This window comes from Protomyctophum bolini (assembly GCF_963924005.1).
Source record: "Protomyctophum bolini genome assembly, chromosome: 5".
Classification (NCBI taxonomy): domain Eukaryota; kingdom Metazoa; phylum Chordata; class Actinopteri; order Myctophiformes; family Myctophidae; genus Protomyctophum; species Protomyctophum bolini.
In genome coordinates, this window is record NC_137866.1 from 49,839,091 (window position 1) to 49,854,544 (window position 15,454).

General features: G+C 42.6%; 1 protein-coding gene across 1 annotated transcript in view; it reads right to left on the bottom strand.

The window, feature by feature from the left end:
- Positions 1–6,130: 6,130 nt before the first annotated feature.
- The window catches only part of LOC308315183 (neurotensin receptor type 1-like), a gene marked incomplete at both ends in the record, with an annotated part of 143,598 nt that continues 134,274 nt past the window's right edge, over positions 6,131–15,454 (bottom strand). Inside the window, one exon of the mRNA XM_080763023.1 lies at positions 6,131–6,425. Coding sequence (XP_080619149.1) covers positions 6,131–6,425 — 295 coding nt within the window. The remainder of the gene's footprint in view (positions 6,426–15,454) is intronic.

Consider the following 15,454-nt stretch of genomic DNA (forward strand, 5'->3'; position numbering starts at 1 on the left):
ACGGTCAAAAACAACAAAGTTATAAATAATAATAGTCCGCAGTTGTTCTAAAGGCGAGACTGCGAGAGGCCGTTTCACGTTCCTCACAGAAGCGGCGCTCGGCTATAGCAGAAGTGGTGACGCCATACCCACCTATACATCATGCATACGACATACGACCATTATGCACACCGCATACATCTTGTCAGCAAGGTGCTAACTAGGTGCAACTCCCCACAGACAGCCCATTCATCCAAACAGAAAAGTCCTATACAATTTTAAATAACGTCAAACTCACGAACATTGCAGCTGTGCGAAAAGCTTGCCTTATCCTCTTTCCACAGTATCTGCAAAGTGCAGGTGTTTGGAAGCGCTCGTTGACTATCACTCAGCAGCCCATGTGTACCACGCACCTGTTTTGACTTTGCACATAATGCAGGAGGCAGCAGGAGGGTCGCTTTACTGATAACGAGCAACAACAAAGAACAAAGAACCAAAGTGGAAGTACATCAGATTTAAAAAATCATTTGTATCAGCATCAACTAAGATGCTGAACGAGGCTCTGAAACAGCGGTAACTTCGTGAGGCCTGATAATCCACATAATGTGTGCAATTATGTAATGTTGTGTCTTCCTCTGTAATGTATTTGTGTTGTCATTGATGTTTTATGTGTGGGTGCAGCTGGGGTGAAAGCCCAAGACAAATTTCCCTTGTGGACAATAAAGTTTACCTTGACCTTGACCTTGAGCGCTTCCAAACTGACAAAAAAAAGAATGTCTACGCCTCTACGGTGGGTCTTCATGAAACAAAAACTTTGCAGATAGAAAGAGGACAATTATTCAAGCTTTTTGTACAGCTGCAATGTTGAATGTTGTTTAATGCAATTAGCACCTTGCTGGTAAGATGGATGCCGCGGTCAATTTGTTGACGTTACGTTGGCTGCAGTAGCGTTTCAAAGACTGTCAGCGCTTCTTGGGTGTGTCTCAGTTTAGTCTCTCTGTTATATTATTGCAACTCGAAGAAAACGCCAGGAAACTATATCCGAAGTGACTCTTAATTCTTCTGTCACATTACATTCTCTATATCTCCCAAAAAGGACCACCCAGTTTGACATTGGCATTAGTCTACAGGCCCCCCCATAATTGAATGGCAATTCTATATCTGGGACCCCACAATTTAAACTGTAACATCAATGTTGGTTTATCTCTTGAGAGTGTATAGAAATAAGAGGAACATTTTGTACATCAGAGTTAGAGACCCAACAGGCTACATTTGGTTCCTATATCTATCATCTAGCTAGAACCAGAACTCCCTCAAGGACCCCTGGGGGTCCCCGGACCCCACTATGTGATCCTCGACGCAAACCTACAGATCTACAAGCTGGTAGGTCTGCTATTTTAGAAAAAAACGAAGAACGACTGACATAGAAACATAGCTTTTTCAGAAAACTGACGGGATGTAGAAGACATTTTTAGAATCTGATCTCAGGTCAGAATGAGTTAATTGAAGTGAAGGGGCTGTGAGTGAGCCGAATAACTATAACGTACTATATGTGCATTTTGAGTGCTCCTCTCTCTCTCTCTGCCTCCATAATACTCAAAATGACAGAATGGAATATTGCACATGTTAAGAGACAGTGTCACTTTTTGCCATGACACTTGTCACCTCACAGATATTCACAGTGCATGTTTATTGTTATTTTACAGTATGTCCAAAAACTGATAACGGCTGTCAACAAAAATAATAAGAAGGAAAGAAAACCCAGGCACTATAGATCTGAATGTAGAAATATAAGTACCATAAGTATTCATACCTCCCATCTATTCATGTTACCTTTGCTACAAAACATTTTGTTGTTGATTGATTGAAGTATGTATTAACAGAATTACAGTACATTTACACAAGCACAACTCAATACAAAAAACTGTTAATAACCCAATGAAGAATTACACTTGTTTACAAGAGGGTCCACCTTGTTCAATTCATCAAAACATTTAAAGACCAAAGAACAGATCCTTAATTAATCATAAAGGAGGTAAAAAGTGGAAAATAAACATACAGTGAGGGGGGGGGGGGAGTGTGTGTGTGTGTGTGTGTGTGTGTGTGTGTGTGTGTGTGGGGGGGGGGGGGTCAGATTTTATGGGGCCAGTTTCGAATTGCAGCCGTCCGTAGGTGGGAGGCGGTTTTGAAGGAGTCAAGGGATTCGCATGTCTTAATGACTGTCGTTCCACATTTTGGTGGCATAGGAGCTAAATTAATGGTAGTCCCTTGTTTGTGCCGAATCTGGGTTGTACATGGTTAGTTGCACTCCCTCTGGTGTTGTGGGTGTGTGGACTTTGTTGACATTAAAAGGGATAGTTCTGATTTTTTTTTTACTTAAGCTGTATGAAATACTTGTCATTAATATAGTGGTTGCAACTGTATTAATTGATTGCCCGAGTCCCGTGGTGGGAGTTCTGCTCTGGTTTTGGTCAATATTAAGTAGTTCCCAGAGACACCAGAACACTGTCTCTGTCCCAGAGACACCAGAACACTGTTACTGTCCCAGAGACACCAGAACACTGTCCCAGAGACACCAGAACACTGTCCCTGAGACACCAGAACACGGTCCCAGAGAGAGGCAGAGGTTTATAAAGGTTCATAACGTCACGTTCCAAAAGATTCTAGACATAAACACCGATGGCAGCGCATAAGGATCTGTATTATGTACAGTATAAACATGTACAGTTTATATTATACAGTATAAACAATGAATAAAATGACAAAAAATGTACACTATTTACAGGCTTTAACGGATGTTAAATAGTCATTATTTCTCTCTCCCTCTCCCTCTCCCTCTCTCCCCCTCCCTCCCTCCCTCCCTCCCTCCCTCTATCCACACCACCTTCCCTTCCTTCCTTCCTTCTTATAGTCGAGGGACGACTGTGGCTCAGGAGGTAGAGCAGGTCGCCCAATTATCCATGGGTCGGCGGTTCGAATCCCGGCTCCTCCTCCTGTCTACATGCCGAAGTGTCCTTGGGCAAAGACACTGAACCCTACATTGCTCCCGATGTGCTGGTTGGTACCTTGCATGGCTTCCGCCACCATCGGTGTGGGAATATGTGTGTGTGAATGAGTGAATGTAATGCACAATCTATATGTAAAGGTGTGTGAATGGGTGAATGTAATGCACGATCTATGTAAAGGTGTGTGAATGGGTGAATGTAATGCACGATCTATATGTAAAGGTGTGTGAATGGGTGAATGTAATGCACGATCTATGTAAAGCGCCTTGGATAAAGATGCTATATAAATGCACCATTTACCAAGTCAGTGGTGGAGAAAGAATTCAAATGTTTTACTTAAGTAAAAGTACAAAATACTGCAATGTTTAGATGTACTCCGTCACACAAGTAGATCCCGCATTCAAAATGTACTCCAAGAGTATCAGCCTCAGGAAAAAGTAGAAGTATACTCATATTGCAGAATTTCACGAGTTCCAAACGCGTACAAAACCCTCTGAAAATTGTGCGACTGGCTAATTTCAAATGGCCGGAATGTATATGAAGTGGTTGAAAAAATTATCTGTCTCTAGATATGTCTATTATTAAAATCTCCAAAGTAACTAAAGTTTTCAAATAATTGTAGTTAAAGGGACACTTCACCCTTTTTGCAAAAAAATATATGTTAATGACGTTAAGAAGCTTTAGAACACTTTCATGGGGGTCTTTATGTGTGTAATATGTGGTTTTAGATAGTTTAGATTGTAGCAGTGAGCCCAGTGTCTCTGATGGCATGGACACTGGGCTCACTGCCTTCCTGGACTACATGTTGTCTCAGTAAGACAGCTCTCCCCCTATCCACAAGGAGGAGCAGTGCACCAAAGAATTATGGGAATTGTAGTCCAGGAAGGTAGTGAGACCAGTGTCCATGACATCAGAGACAACAGGCTCACTGCTACAATCTAAAATATCTAAAACCACATATTACACACATAAAGACCCCCAGGAAAGTGTTCTAAAGCTTCTAAACGTCATTAACATATATTTTTTTGCAAAAAGGGTGAAGTGTCCCTTTAAGTTGAGTGGAGGTATAAAAAAAATAATGTATCTGAAATGTAGTGGAGTAAGTAAGTAAGTTTTGGAAATTCTGGAAAGTACAAATACCTCACAAGTGTACTAAAGTAAATGTACTTAGTTACCACTGCTAATAGTCACACATAGGGACACAGTAAGACATCCCCCCCCTCCCCCATAGATATATAAAGGTATTCTGTGTGGAGTTTCACCCGTGTCCCCTAGGGTAGGTACCCTCACATGTTCTCCCCGTGTCCCCTAGGGTGGGTACCCTCACATGTTGTCCCCGTGTCCCCTAGGGTAGGTATACCCTCACATGTTCTCCCCGTGTCCCCTAGGGTGGGTACCTTCACATGTTCTCCCCGTGTCCCCTAGGGTGGGTACCCTCACATGTTCTCCCCGTGTCCCCTAGGGTAGGTATACCCTCACATGTTCTCCCTGTGTCCCCTAGGGTAGGTACCCTCACATGTTCTCCCCGTGTCCCCTAGGGTGGGTACCCTCACATGTTCTCCCCGTGTCCCCTAGGGTGGGTACCCTCACATGTTCTCCCCGTGTCCCCTAGGGTAGGTATACCCTCACATGTTCTCCCCGTGTCCCCTAGGGTAGGTACCCTCACATGTTCTCCCCGTGTCCCCAAGGGTAGGTACCCTCACATGTTCTCCCCGTGTCCCCTAGGGTAGGTACCCTCACATGTTCTCCCCGTGTCACCTAGGGTAGGTATACCCTCACATGTTCTCCCCGTGTCCCCTAGGGTAGATAACCTCACATGTTCTCCCCATGTCCCCTAGGGTGGGTACCCTCAAATGTTCTCCCCGTGTCCCCTAGGGTAGGTAACCTCACATGTTCTCCCCGTGTCCCCTAGGGTAGGTACCCTCACATGTTCTCCCCGTGTCCCCTAGGGTGGGTACCCTCACATGTTCCCCCCGTGTCCCCTAGGGTAGGTACCCTCACATGTTCTCCCCGTGTCCCCTAGGGTAGGTACCCTCACATGTTCTCCCCGTGTCCCCTAGGGTAGGTACCCTCACAAAAACATGCAGTAATCCTGGTCTCTAAACTACCTCCCCCTCGCTTACGTCCAACTGAGGAAACTTCCCTCTGTCAGGTGAAAAGAAGCAGCTTGGATTCCTCATGCATTGAAGGAAACATGAGGTCAGTCCGTTGCTCTCTCCCCAGGATGGCGCAGGGATTGCGGAGTCCTGCAGGATTACATTAGATAATTGACACTGGGGTGAAACAAAAAAAAGGTTTAAAAATGGGATAAAAAATTAAGAAAAAAAATCTGACCCGTCTGAAGTGAGTGGTGCTGTACTGTACTGTACTGTACTGTACTGTACTGTACTGTACTGTACTGTACTGTACTGTACTGTACTGTACTGTACCGCCCGCCTCCCTGGCCTCTGTGTGTGTGTGTGTGTGAGAGAGAGAGACGCTGCCATGATACTTCCGTGCTCTCACACTCACACACACACACAAACACACACACACTCACACTCACACACACATAATAGGAGTGGCTTATAGCCCCACCCCCCCGGAGATCAGTAGGCGGTCTCCTTGATGATGTTGGTGGAGAGGGCGTGGTCAGGGGGCGTGGTCAGGGAGTGGAGAGGGCGTGGTCAGGGGGCGTGGTCAGGGGGCGTGGTCAGGGAGTGGAGAGGGCGTGGTCAGGGGGCGTGGTCAGGGAGTGGAGAGGGCGTGGTCAGGGAGTGGAGAGGGTGTGGTCAGGGAGTGGAGAGGGTGTGGTCAGGGTGTGGAGAGGGCGTGGTCAGGGAGTGGAGAGGGCGTGGTCAGGGGGCGTGGCTCAGTAGGGCGTGGTCAGGGAGTGGAGAGGGCGTGGTCAGGGAGTGGAGAGGGTGTGGTCAGGGAGTGGAGAGGGCGTGGTCAGGGGGCGTGGCTCAGTAGGGCGTGGTCAGGGAGGGGAGAGGGCGTGGTCAGGGAGTGGAGAGGGTGTGGTCAGGGTGTGGAGAGGGCGTGGTCAGGGAGTGGAGAGGGCGTGGTCAGGGGGCGTGGCTCAGTAGGGCATGGTCAGGGGGCGTGGTTCAGTAGGGCGTGGTCAGGGGGCGTGGCTCAGTAGGGCGTGGTCAGGGGGGTGTGGCTCAGTAGGCGGTCTCCTTGACGGCGTTGGTGGACAGGGTGTGGTTGCTGGAGATGCTGAGGGAGTGGCGGGTGATGGTGGTGTTGTGGCGGCTGCCGCGCAGGCCCAGCGGGCGGCGTCCCGCGTGGTGACGGCGGCGCCCCCAGCAGGGCAGGCAGAGGTAGCGCAGCGTGCTGAAGAACACCTGGCGGTAGGTGGCCGACACCAGGTTGTAGAGGACGGGGTTGATGGCCGAGCTCACGTAGAACAGGGCGTTGGTCACCATGTAGAAGTAGTGGTAGAAGTCATACATGGCCCTGTTGGGGGGGAGGAGGGGGAGGAGGAGAAGGAACATTACACGATTAAAGGCACACATTTTAGCATCAAAGACAACAGGATAACAGTTATTGAACACTAGAATTTAACGCCCGCTTCACGGACGCTCAATCCCAGAGTTACTTTGCCACGCACTATGGGAAGAAGGAAATTGCGGGAGTTGACTCCACATGTAGTAACGGCGCACATGTTGTAGTTGCATTCGTCCAAAGCAAACTTCAATTGAAATAAAATAAATGGTTTTTCATTTTCAGGTCATTAACGCTTTTCATGAGACAAAAATAAATCTAAAATGCAATTTATAGCCTATTATAAAATCCCAGGTTGATATAATACACAATCCTCTGTGATCACCAACTCACCAGAACATCTCACATTAAAAACGTTTGGATTGTCATGTTTGAAAGTATTCCACATGCAACACTGAGCCTGTAAGCTGTGTGATGCTAACGCGCTAACACCGTTAGCATGGTCTGTCTTGGTCAAATAAAAAACGGGCAATCTAGACACACAAGGTTACATGAGTTTATAATGTTACATCGTGTGTTTCTGTGGTAAACAACTCACGTTAGGTCTGCGCACACTGTACGTTGCTATGGCAACCTTTCATCAAATGCTGCTAACGTTGTGGTCACCACTGTTAGCATGTGTGCTATCAGGCAAAAGCTGAGATAGATATAAAACTACTGGCCAAAATGTCATACAAAACACAACACCTAAAATCGGAATGTTATTGTGACCTATTGAGCACAAACAGACCATCATGATTTGCTTGCTTGACCTATAATTAATTTATTTGCATTAAATTTCCACTCGCCCATATAAATAAAAAGCAAGATGGCTGCCGATTGTGAGACTGTGAAAGGTAGTGTGGGGGCGGGCCTGGTGGGCCTATTAGAAGACGGTGGAAAGCCTGGTGAGGCGAGGTTAGAAGACAGGGCAGTGTTGCCAGGTTTGCAAATTGTAAGCGAGTTGTAGTGTATGTAAGTAGCGTGGTTAAAGGCCTTGTTTCTGGACCTGTTGGGGCAGCATAGGCAGCAGTGGTTAGTGTTCCGTGTAGGGAAGCCTCGGGGGTGTGGGTGATTGGGGCGATAATGTTTGTATTAAACAAATGCATTGCCGGCGTGAGTGTGAAAGGGAGGCAGTGTTAGTGCCAGTGCAAAGACTATTGTTTGATGGCTGGTGGTCAGCGTTGGGTTTTGTAAGAGAAGTTTTGAAATGAGAATACTATCCACCTGTTGGCTGTCCGTCAGAGGACCTATTCTTACAGGAGGCCCATGTCTGACCATGTTTGACCTACTGACCACACCTCCAATGTATTCTCTGCTCTCATGTATGTATAAAGGAGAGCGATGTAAAGGGCTCAGGAGGCTTGCATGCGTGCAGTCTCCCTGGGCTCGTGATCCCTTGTATTAAATAGTATCATTGTTTCATGCCACTCTCTGCCCTGTGTATTTCTTAATGACTCTGATTTGAGTTCTAAAAATATCTTTGACAATTATGGCGCTGTGAGCAGGGTTTTTCCACTGTCCGTCAGCATTCTCTTTTTCAGGATATAGCGCTGTAGATATGAATCTGAGTTGCTGATCGACAGGGATAACACCAAAACGGACTTTGGGGTAAGAGTGGTTTGACTCAATGTTTAATTTAGGGTTTTGTATTTTAAAGCTGTGTCGTTACAGATACAACCGTACAAGATCCTAGTATTCTTAAAAGGGTGACATTTCCCTTATCAATTGTATTGATGAATATGTTTTTGGCTATAAGGCCATGTGGTAGTATCCACTCCAAGGGTGACATTTCCCTTATCAATTGTATTGATGAATATGTTTTTGGCTATAAGGCCATGTGGTAGTATCCACTCCAAGGGTGACATTTCCCTTATCAAGTATTTTGATAAATATGTTTTTGGCTTTAAGGCCATGTGGTATTATCCACTCCAAGGGGGATTTTCCCTTATCAAGTATATTGATGAATATGTTTTTGGCTATATAGGCCATGTGGTATTAATAATCCACTCTAGGATAGAAGTCCTTTATCAGTATATCACTGGCATAAATATGTAGGATAGAAGTCCTTTATCAGTATATCACTGGCATAAATAAGTAGGATAGAAGTCCTTTATCAGTATATCACTGGCATAAATAAGTAGGATAGAAGTCCTTGATCAGTATATCACTGGCATAAATAAGTAGGATAGAAGTCCTTTATCAGTATATCATTGGCATAAATAAGTAGGTTAGAAGTCCTTTATCGGTATATAACCGGTATAAATCGACTGAAGTCCATAGTTATGTTGCGCATATAATCGATATGCCGATGTAACATCTCGATCATTAAAACAGGGACAAAGGAAAATAGGCGTGATATTGAACTACACGTTTAAATAATTATTTTCACATTACAGACGATATAATGAATACGTTGGCAGTAATGTAAAGTGAATATAATTACAGATGTCGGAGCCCGTAAAATAGAACAGGATCAAAATCGTTGTCCAGTAGCAAGCGAAAAATGAAGCCCGTATAGTTAGGCATTTATATAAAAAAAAACTAAATAAAATGTCAATGGGATGGAGCAAGTATAGGAATATCATACAAATAGCGTCCACTGAAATTCTCTTTCATTTCTCTCCGTGTGGGACCGACAAGCTCACCGGGGAGGTCAAAGGAGAATTGTGAGACAGCAAATTGTATGAGATTAATTCATAGGTTCTGTGCGTAAGACTCGAGCAGCTGAGTGTAATGTAGAATGTACACCTACGTATGAATGAACGAAAATACTATTTTGTAAAAATCAATGATGATCCTATAGTATAGTTGTGGCATTTTGAACAAAATAGTATAAAGAATGTATTCCTGGTATTCAGCCAGGAATAGCACTTTCCATGGTGTCACCACGAAGAGTGAAGGGACAACAGTGTAACCTTGTTGGCATGTGTCAAGCAGGATAGCAGAGCAGTAGGTAGGAAATGGTTAAAATTCAAGTATTCAAAGTAATTAACTAACAGCAACATGATTAACTAATTATTTTGGCCATATAGTATGCTATTAGTCTTATCATAAATGTAATGACAGTATAGCAATGTTCCAGTGCTATGGCAAGGGGAAAAAAATAATAGTATATAGAATTATATTATTATTTATTATTATAGAATAAGGTAATGTGTGTAACTATCATCATAGTCAAGACAGGAACCCATGTGTGTTTTTCCTGGGAGATTTCCCGTTTTGTTTTGTTACTATACAGAATATATCATTGTGCATTTTTGAGAAATACTAGAAGGTCCTCAGGGAACCTAAGGTCAGATTTAGCTAAATGGACATTTGTCAGGATAGGCAGTGTTCACCCCCATCCTCCATAGCAGCTGTCCTGAGTGGCCACACACCAGATGAGATGAGGCAAGCAAGGAGGATTTTTGGGTGAGTGTTAATGAGTCTAGAATTAAGTTCAGTGTTACAGCATTACAGGAGAAAGTTTTTAAGATGTATTACGTAATCGCTATAAGTATACTCTGTAACAAGTAATTGTAGAATTCAAACATAGGCTTACTTAAGTAAATTGATATTGGCTGTGGCTATATTTAAGAAACCCTTTCAATTTAGCAGATCGACAAGCTCACAAAAGTGTGCCCATGTAGAACAGATATTTCGACATGGCTAAAAAGTATGAAGGGCTGAAGTATGTGGGTTGGGACTATTTCATTGAGCGCGAGACGCAGTCCCACCTAAATATACTAATAGGTCCATCCATTAGCGATAATGAAATTGGAATTGTGTTGGTCATATATGAACAAGCAGAAACTTGAGTTACCACATTGGAGCATTGAGTAATGGTATTATATGAACTTAAAGTGAAACGTGCGGAACTCTTACATGAGTCTTATTAGCAGAGTTGATTTACCAAACATAGAAATGAATAGTACTGTGTTTTTGTGTAACCTGTTTATTGTTGAACCACTGATAACACTACCTATCACATCGCACAGTTGCTAAAGAGAGGTCAATACAAGCCACATGCACAGTCAGTAGACTGTCCTGTACTTGGATTTCTGAACAATATCTGCATGTGTTGGTTTGGGGCCCAACACGGCAGGAAATGGCAGGAAATGACATTTTGGGAACAAGGACATGTGAGTGACAGCGTGCACTCAGACAGATGAACAATGGACTATGGGCTTGATGAACTAATGATTGTCTTTTTCTTTTCATGTGATTGAACACTGAGCGTCTCGGGGGCGATGTGCGGTTGTGGTGGTGGTGTGTCGGTGATCTCACAATGAGTGGGTGAGTAAAAGTGGCTTATGAGCCAAGTGTGCTATTTCCGCTACGATACATGCCTAAATTAAGCAGTTTCGACTTTCGAGACACAGGTAACAAGACACTCTCCTTCAAGGGGGGGGGGGGTCATTGAGCTTGTGAGCTGAGGTGACCGTATAGTTTTATATACTGGTACTTCTGGTAGTAGGCTTACACTAGCTGACATTTGACATTTTTAGGGAATATACTTTTGATTCAATATGGAGTATGTAGTGTTGGCTTGTAAATATGACCATACCATTTTCCTATAGTCAATAATCTAATCAGACAATGGAATTAAAGTTTTAGGACTCACTAGTCTCATAGTGAATTGATCCTGATGTGAATAAATATCAAGGAACAGATAGTTTTAAAAGGCATAATGATTTCTTGAGAGGAACCAAAAATGTAGGGGCCTATATAAGATTACGCTCAAATCAGAAACCCCTACAGCCCAAAAGGGGATGTAATTTTGTACAGAGTGGTCAATTGCCACTCAGATGTAACATGCAAATAGTGGTCTGTAGTCAGAGGCAAGTTCGACTCTACAGATTGACTTGAGTATAGGTAGAGTAGAAATGCGTAAACGATATTGTACCCTTAAATAAAATAGATAATGTACAACGGTATAGAACATTAAGAGATATGTCATTTGTGGGATACGAAAGATTTAAAATCGTCAGCAGACTAGAGTATTCCTATTTAAGTGGCCTTGCCGAGCCATGAGGCCCATGTATAAGTACACCCCCTGGACATGACACTAGTATGTCGCAGGGATTGAACCCCAGTCCAGCCCTTGATGCTGAGTGTCAAGCAGGGCGGCACTGGGTCCCATTTTTAGAATCTTTGATTGACCTGGCCGGGGGTCGACGAGCTGCGACCTCCCAGTCTCAGGGCGGTCAGCCGGACACTTTGTCCACAAGGCCACTGAGCTGGTCATTGTTTTAGTTTTTAGGTAACTGGTTTTAAATTACGTGAGAGGCTCATAGCATGACATCATGTCACTTAAGTAACAGGTGTCCGTGCTGGACACCCCGGTGATTCAGTCTGTAAGATGCGACTCCTTATAAGTCAAAGGGATTTATGAGTCCCACTTCAACAACAAGGCGTTCTAGAAGTCACCTCAGGTGTTAGATTTAACAGTCGATGTTGCATTGCAAACAGTCTGTGACTGTCATGTTTCCCTATGGGATAAACAATGGTCAGAATACCTGCAATTGGATACTTGAATCCGATTTTGTCTGTATTACTTGTAGCAACAAATGCCAGTAACGTCAATTTTGAAAGTGAGAGCTTCGTCCTTGTAAGTAGAGTAAACTTGCAAAATATCCCAAGAAGGGGCGTAAACAGTTGTCACTTCCAGCTTGCATCCTTGTGTTAGACAGGGACTTTTCTATGCCATAACAGAAGGCAGCAAGCATGCTGATCAGTTCATTAAGACACATACACATTTGTAGGATAAGCTATGAGGCTCAATTTGAATTGGGTGTCTAGCTGATCATATAATTTGTCCCAGGAGGCCAAAGGTTTAGTTATGGATAATATCACTTATATTATCTATATAGAAAGCAGTAAATGGCCATTTATGATGATGTACAATAGAACACCCCTCATTTCGCAGGTGTGGTTTTTGTATTCTCTACTTGCCAGTTGAACGTTATGTTTTTGTGCAAGTTACAAGTCATGTAAATACTAGCGTTATTATTTTATCAATGAGAACATTAGAGGTGCCAACTTTCACAACCCACATGAGTGTGTGCAAAGTCTCTTGGTGTCATTAACGGTGTCAATTTTATAACTTTCGTTGTGACATTGTGACAGCATTGACCAGGTTGTTGACCATGGCTCCCTGTAGGCCCGGGGCCAAATTAGGCCCATGAAGGAATTATCGTAGCCCGTAGGATGATATTTAATTGGTATTAGAACTGGCCCTCTGGTATATTGCACGGACCACCATAATATTACAAGTCCCACAATGCACGGCGAGTGCATTGTCACGTATCGAGGGCCCACAAGCGCAATCATGCGTCTTCTCTCCACTATTGATCGGCAGTGAAAGTATATCACTTGTGGTCAACTTTCAGCTACCCCTCCCGTCAAAGATGGGCCGTGTGTTGAAACACAGTCCGGCCCTCGACTTGTACCAATTTTACCAATTTTGGGCCCACTGTGTCAAGCTGTGAGGTTTCAATCTTGTAGATTTGTAAAGTCTTGTAAAGTTGATGATCTTAAGTGAGTTGATGATTTACGCAAATGAGGGGGGTGGAGGCAATCCGGTTTTAGTAAGTATTTTGTATTTTGGCCTGCAGGTCTGATCTACGGGAGGGGACTTGCAGATCAGCTATTTTCAATAAGCGAGATTTAACAGTTAAAAAACCACCAAATCTACATTGTATTATATTTTGTTGATTTTTCTGAATGTATTCCTAGATGTTATCTTTCCGATTTGTTGTTTTCTAGTTAATGTGAGATGAGTTTATTTGAAGTTAGGGAAATAATTATGTAAATTAACAGTATCGGCTTAACGGTAGTCCTAAATATGTTTTAACATCCCATTAAGGTGGGATGACCAGATCCTGGGCATGCCATTAGAGGCGGATAAGGCCGTAACTTTCCAGCATGATGTATAATCTAGGAATGGCCCATTTTAGCTTATTAAAACTCGCTCAGAATTGAGTGCGTCGGTAGAAAGGACAGGATTTTTAGAAAAAGCAGATCCCAACTACAGGGCCAGATACGTTTATGCTTTATTGTGTATATATTATATATCCATTGGAAGAACAGGATTTTTAGAAATAGCAGATCCCAACTACAGGGCCAGATACGTATATGTATTATTGTGTATATATCCATGGAGGGTCTTTCCTCACCAATGTGCTCAGTCTGAGTCATGCAGCTGTCAATCAAACAGCTGACTTGACTCCTTCACACTGTCATGTCAACTGACACTTTGAGGGCATTCCCAGAGTGGAAAATAAGGAGAAAGTCACAGTTAGTGGTAATAGGTTGGTGGTGTTTTAAATAGCTTGATAATATTATCCCTAGCGATTGTGAGCAGTTCTCTCTGTCTGAATCAGAAATAAATGCTCACAGGGGGGGAACGCATAGGCTAATTTAATTCATTGCATAGGCTAGGTAATTTGATTCATTTGATAGGTATTGGAACATATAGGTAATTTAAATTAATTTGATAGGCAGTGGAACATTTAGATTTAATTCATTTTAAGTATTTGTAAATATTTTAATTATTTGTAAGTAAAGTAATTTGATAGGCAGTGGAACATTTAGATTTAATTCATTTTAAGTATTTGTAAATATTTTAATTATTTGTAAGTAAATTGGAGTGATTAGTGAAATTATTCATCATGTTTGATTTATTTGTAGCTTTGTACATGAGTAATTAGTAAACAGCAACATTAACTTGTCTCCATGGGGAGTTAGGTTTTGTTGGTGTCAATGGCACCTGGCCATTTATGCAGGCAACTTCAGTAAAAAGTAAGCTGAGTCTAGTGACTCAAGTACTGTCCTATTGGTTAGGCCACAGCTATGAGTGTGATCAAGGATGAATGACCCGGGTATGTTTGTGTGGTGTGTGATGTTTATTGAGTAGGCTTATAAGTGTTAAAATGTAAAATGTATCACTATGTATAACATGTTATCTTTAGGTAAAATTATTGTAATACAATGAAAATTGTTCTTTCCTACTTTCCAGGATGGAAGTCACTGTTAATTCAATTGTTCCAGGTGGCGAGGATGGCTGATTTAATGAATATTATCTTTTTCCCATTGTGCACGGCACGACTAACTCACTAAAACCTTAGATTAACTTGTCTAGGAAGAGTTTGTGGTATTGTGATAAAAAAAAAATGCAATTGCAGGAGGACATTACAAGGGAGAAATTAGTATCTGTCTAACACATTACGTCGACAAGGTAAGAAACCAATCCCACAAAAGAGACACGAATGTGTTACAGATCTCAGACATTATTGAAATATTCGGATTGGCATACTGAACTAGAAGTATAGTGTAATAATCTGATGAAATACTGTGTAAAGATTCAACAATGTGCAACATGTCTATAAAGTTAATAACTATAAAGGAGAGTTTTAACCAGAAATTGGACAACCATGATCAAGATAGGTCTTAAATAATTAGGAATTACCATCCGAGAAATTTATAGAACAAATGTTTTAGTATAGAGTGTAGGGTTTGTTTTGTTTTTTCCAGCTCTGAAATCCAGAGAAACATATCAGGAGATGTGTTTAAAAAAGGGAAAAAAACCCAAATGGAAACAAGGAGAACGCAATCTGGGTTTGTATGTTGGGTAAATATACACATACATTGACATTAGTCTACTGTGTTATGAAAACAATTAATGTAAAAATAAATAATAATAATGAAATGAATTCTATATAACCACCTTTTTAATCATGGTGGGAATAATTCAAGTGAACAAATAATGTGCACAAGGTGTTTTTTTCCCCTCTATAGTTCTGAGGAACCTGACAGATATAAATATGTCACATGGGCTAGTGACACCCATGCGTGAAGTCACATCATCATGTCCATCCTACAAGGCTCCCAAGGCCGAAGGCCCACTCACATTCAACCCCGGTCACCCCCCAGTGACAGATGTGAGGAGAGCCAGATAGAGAAGGAATGCTGTGCCAACCATGGGGAAAAAGACTAGATGCCATGAAGCTACAACTTGT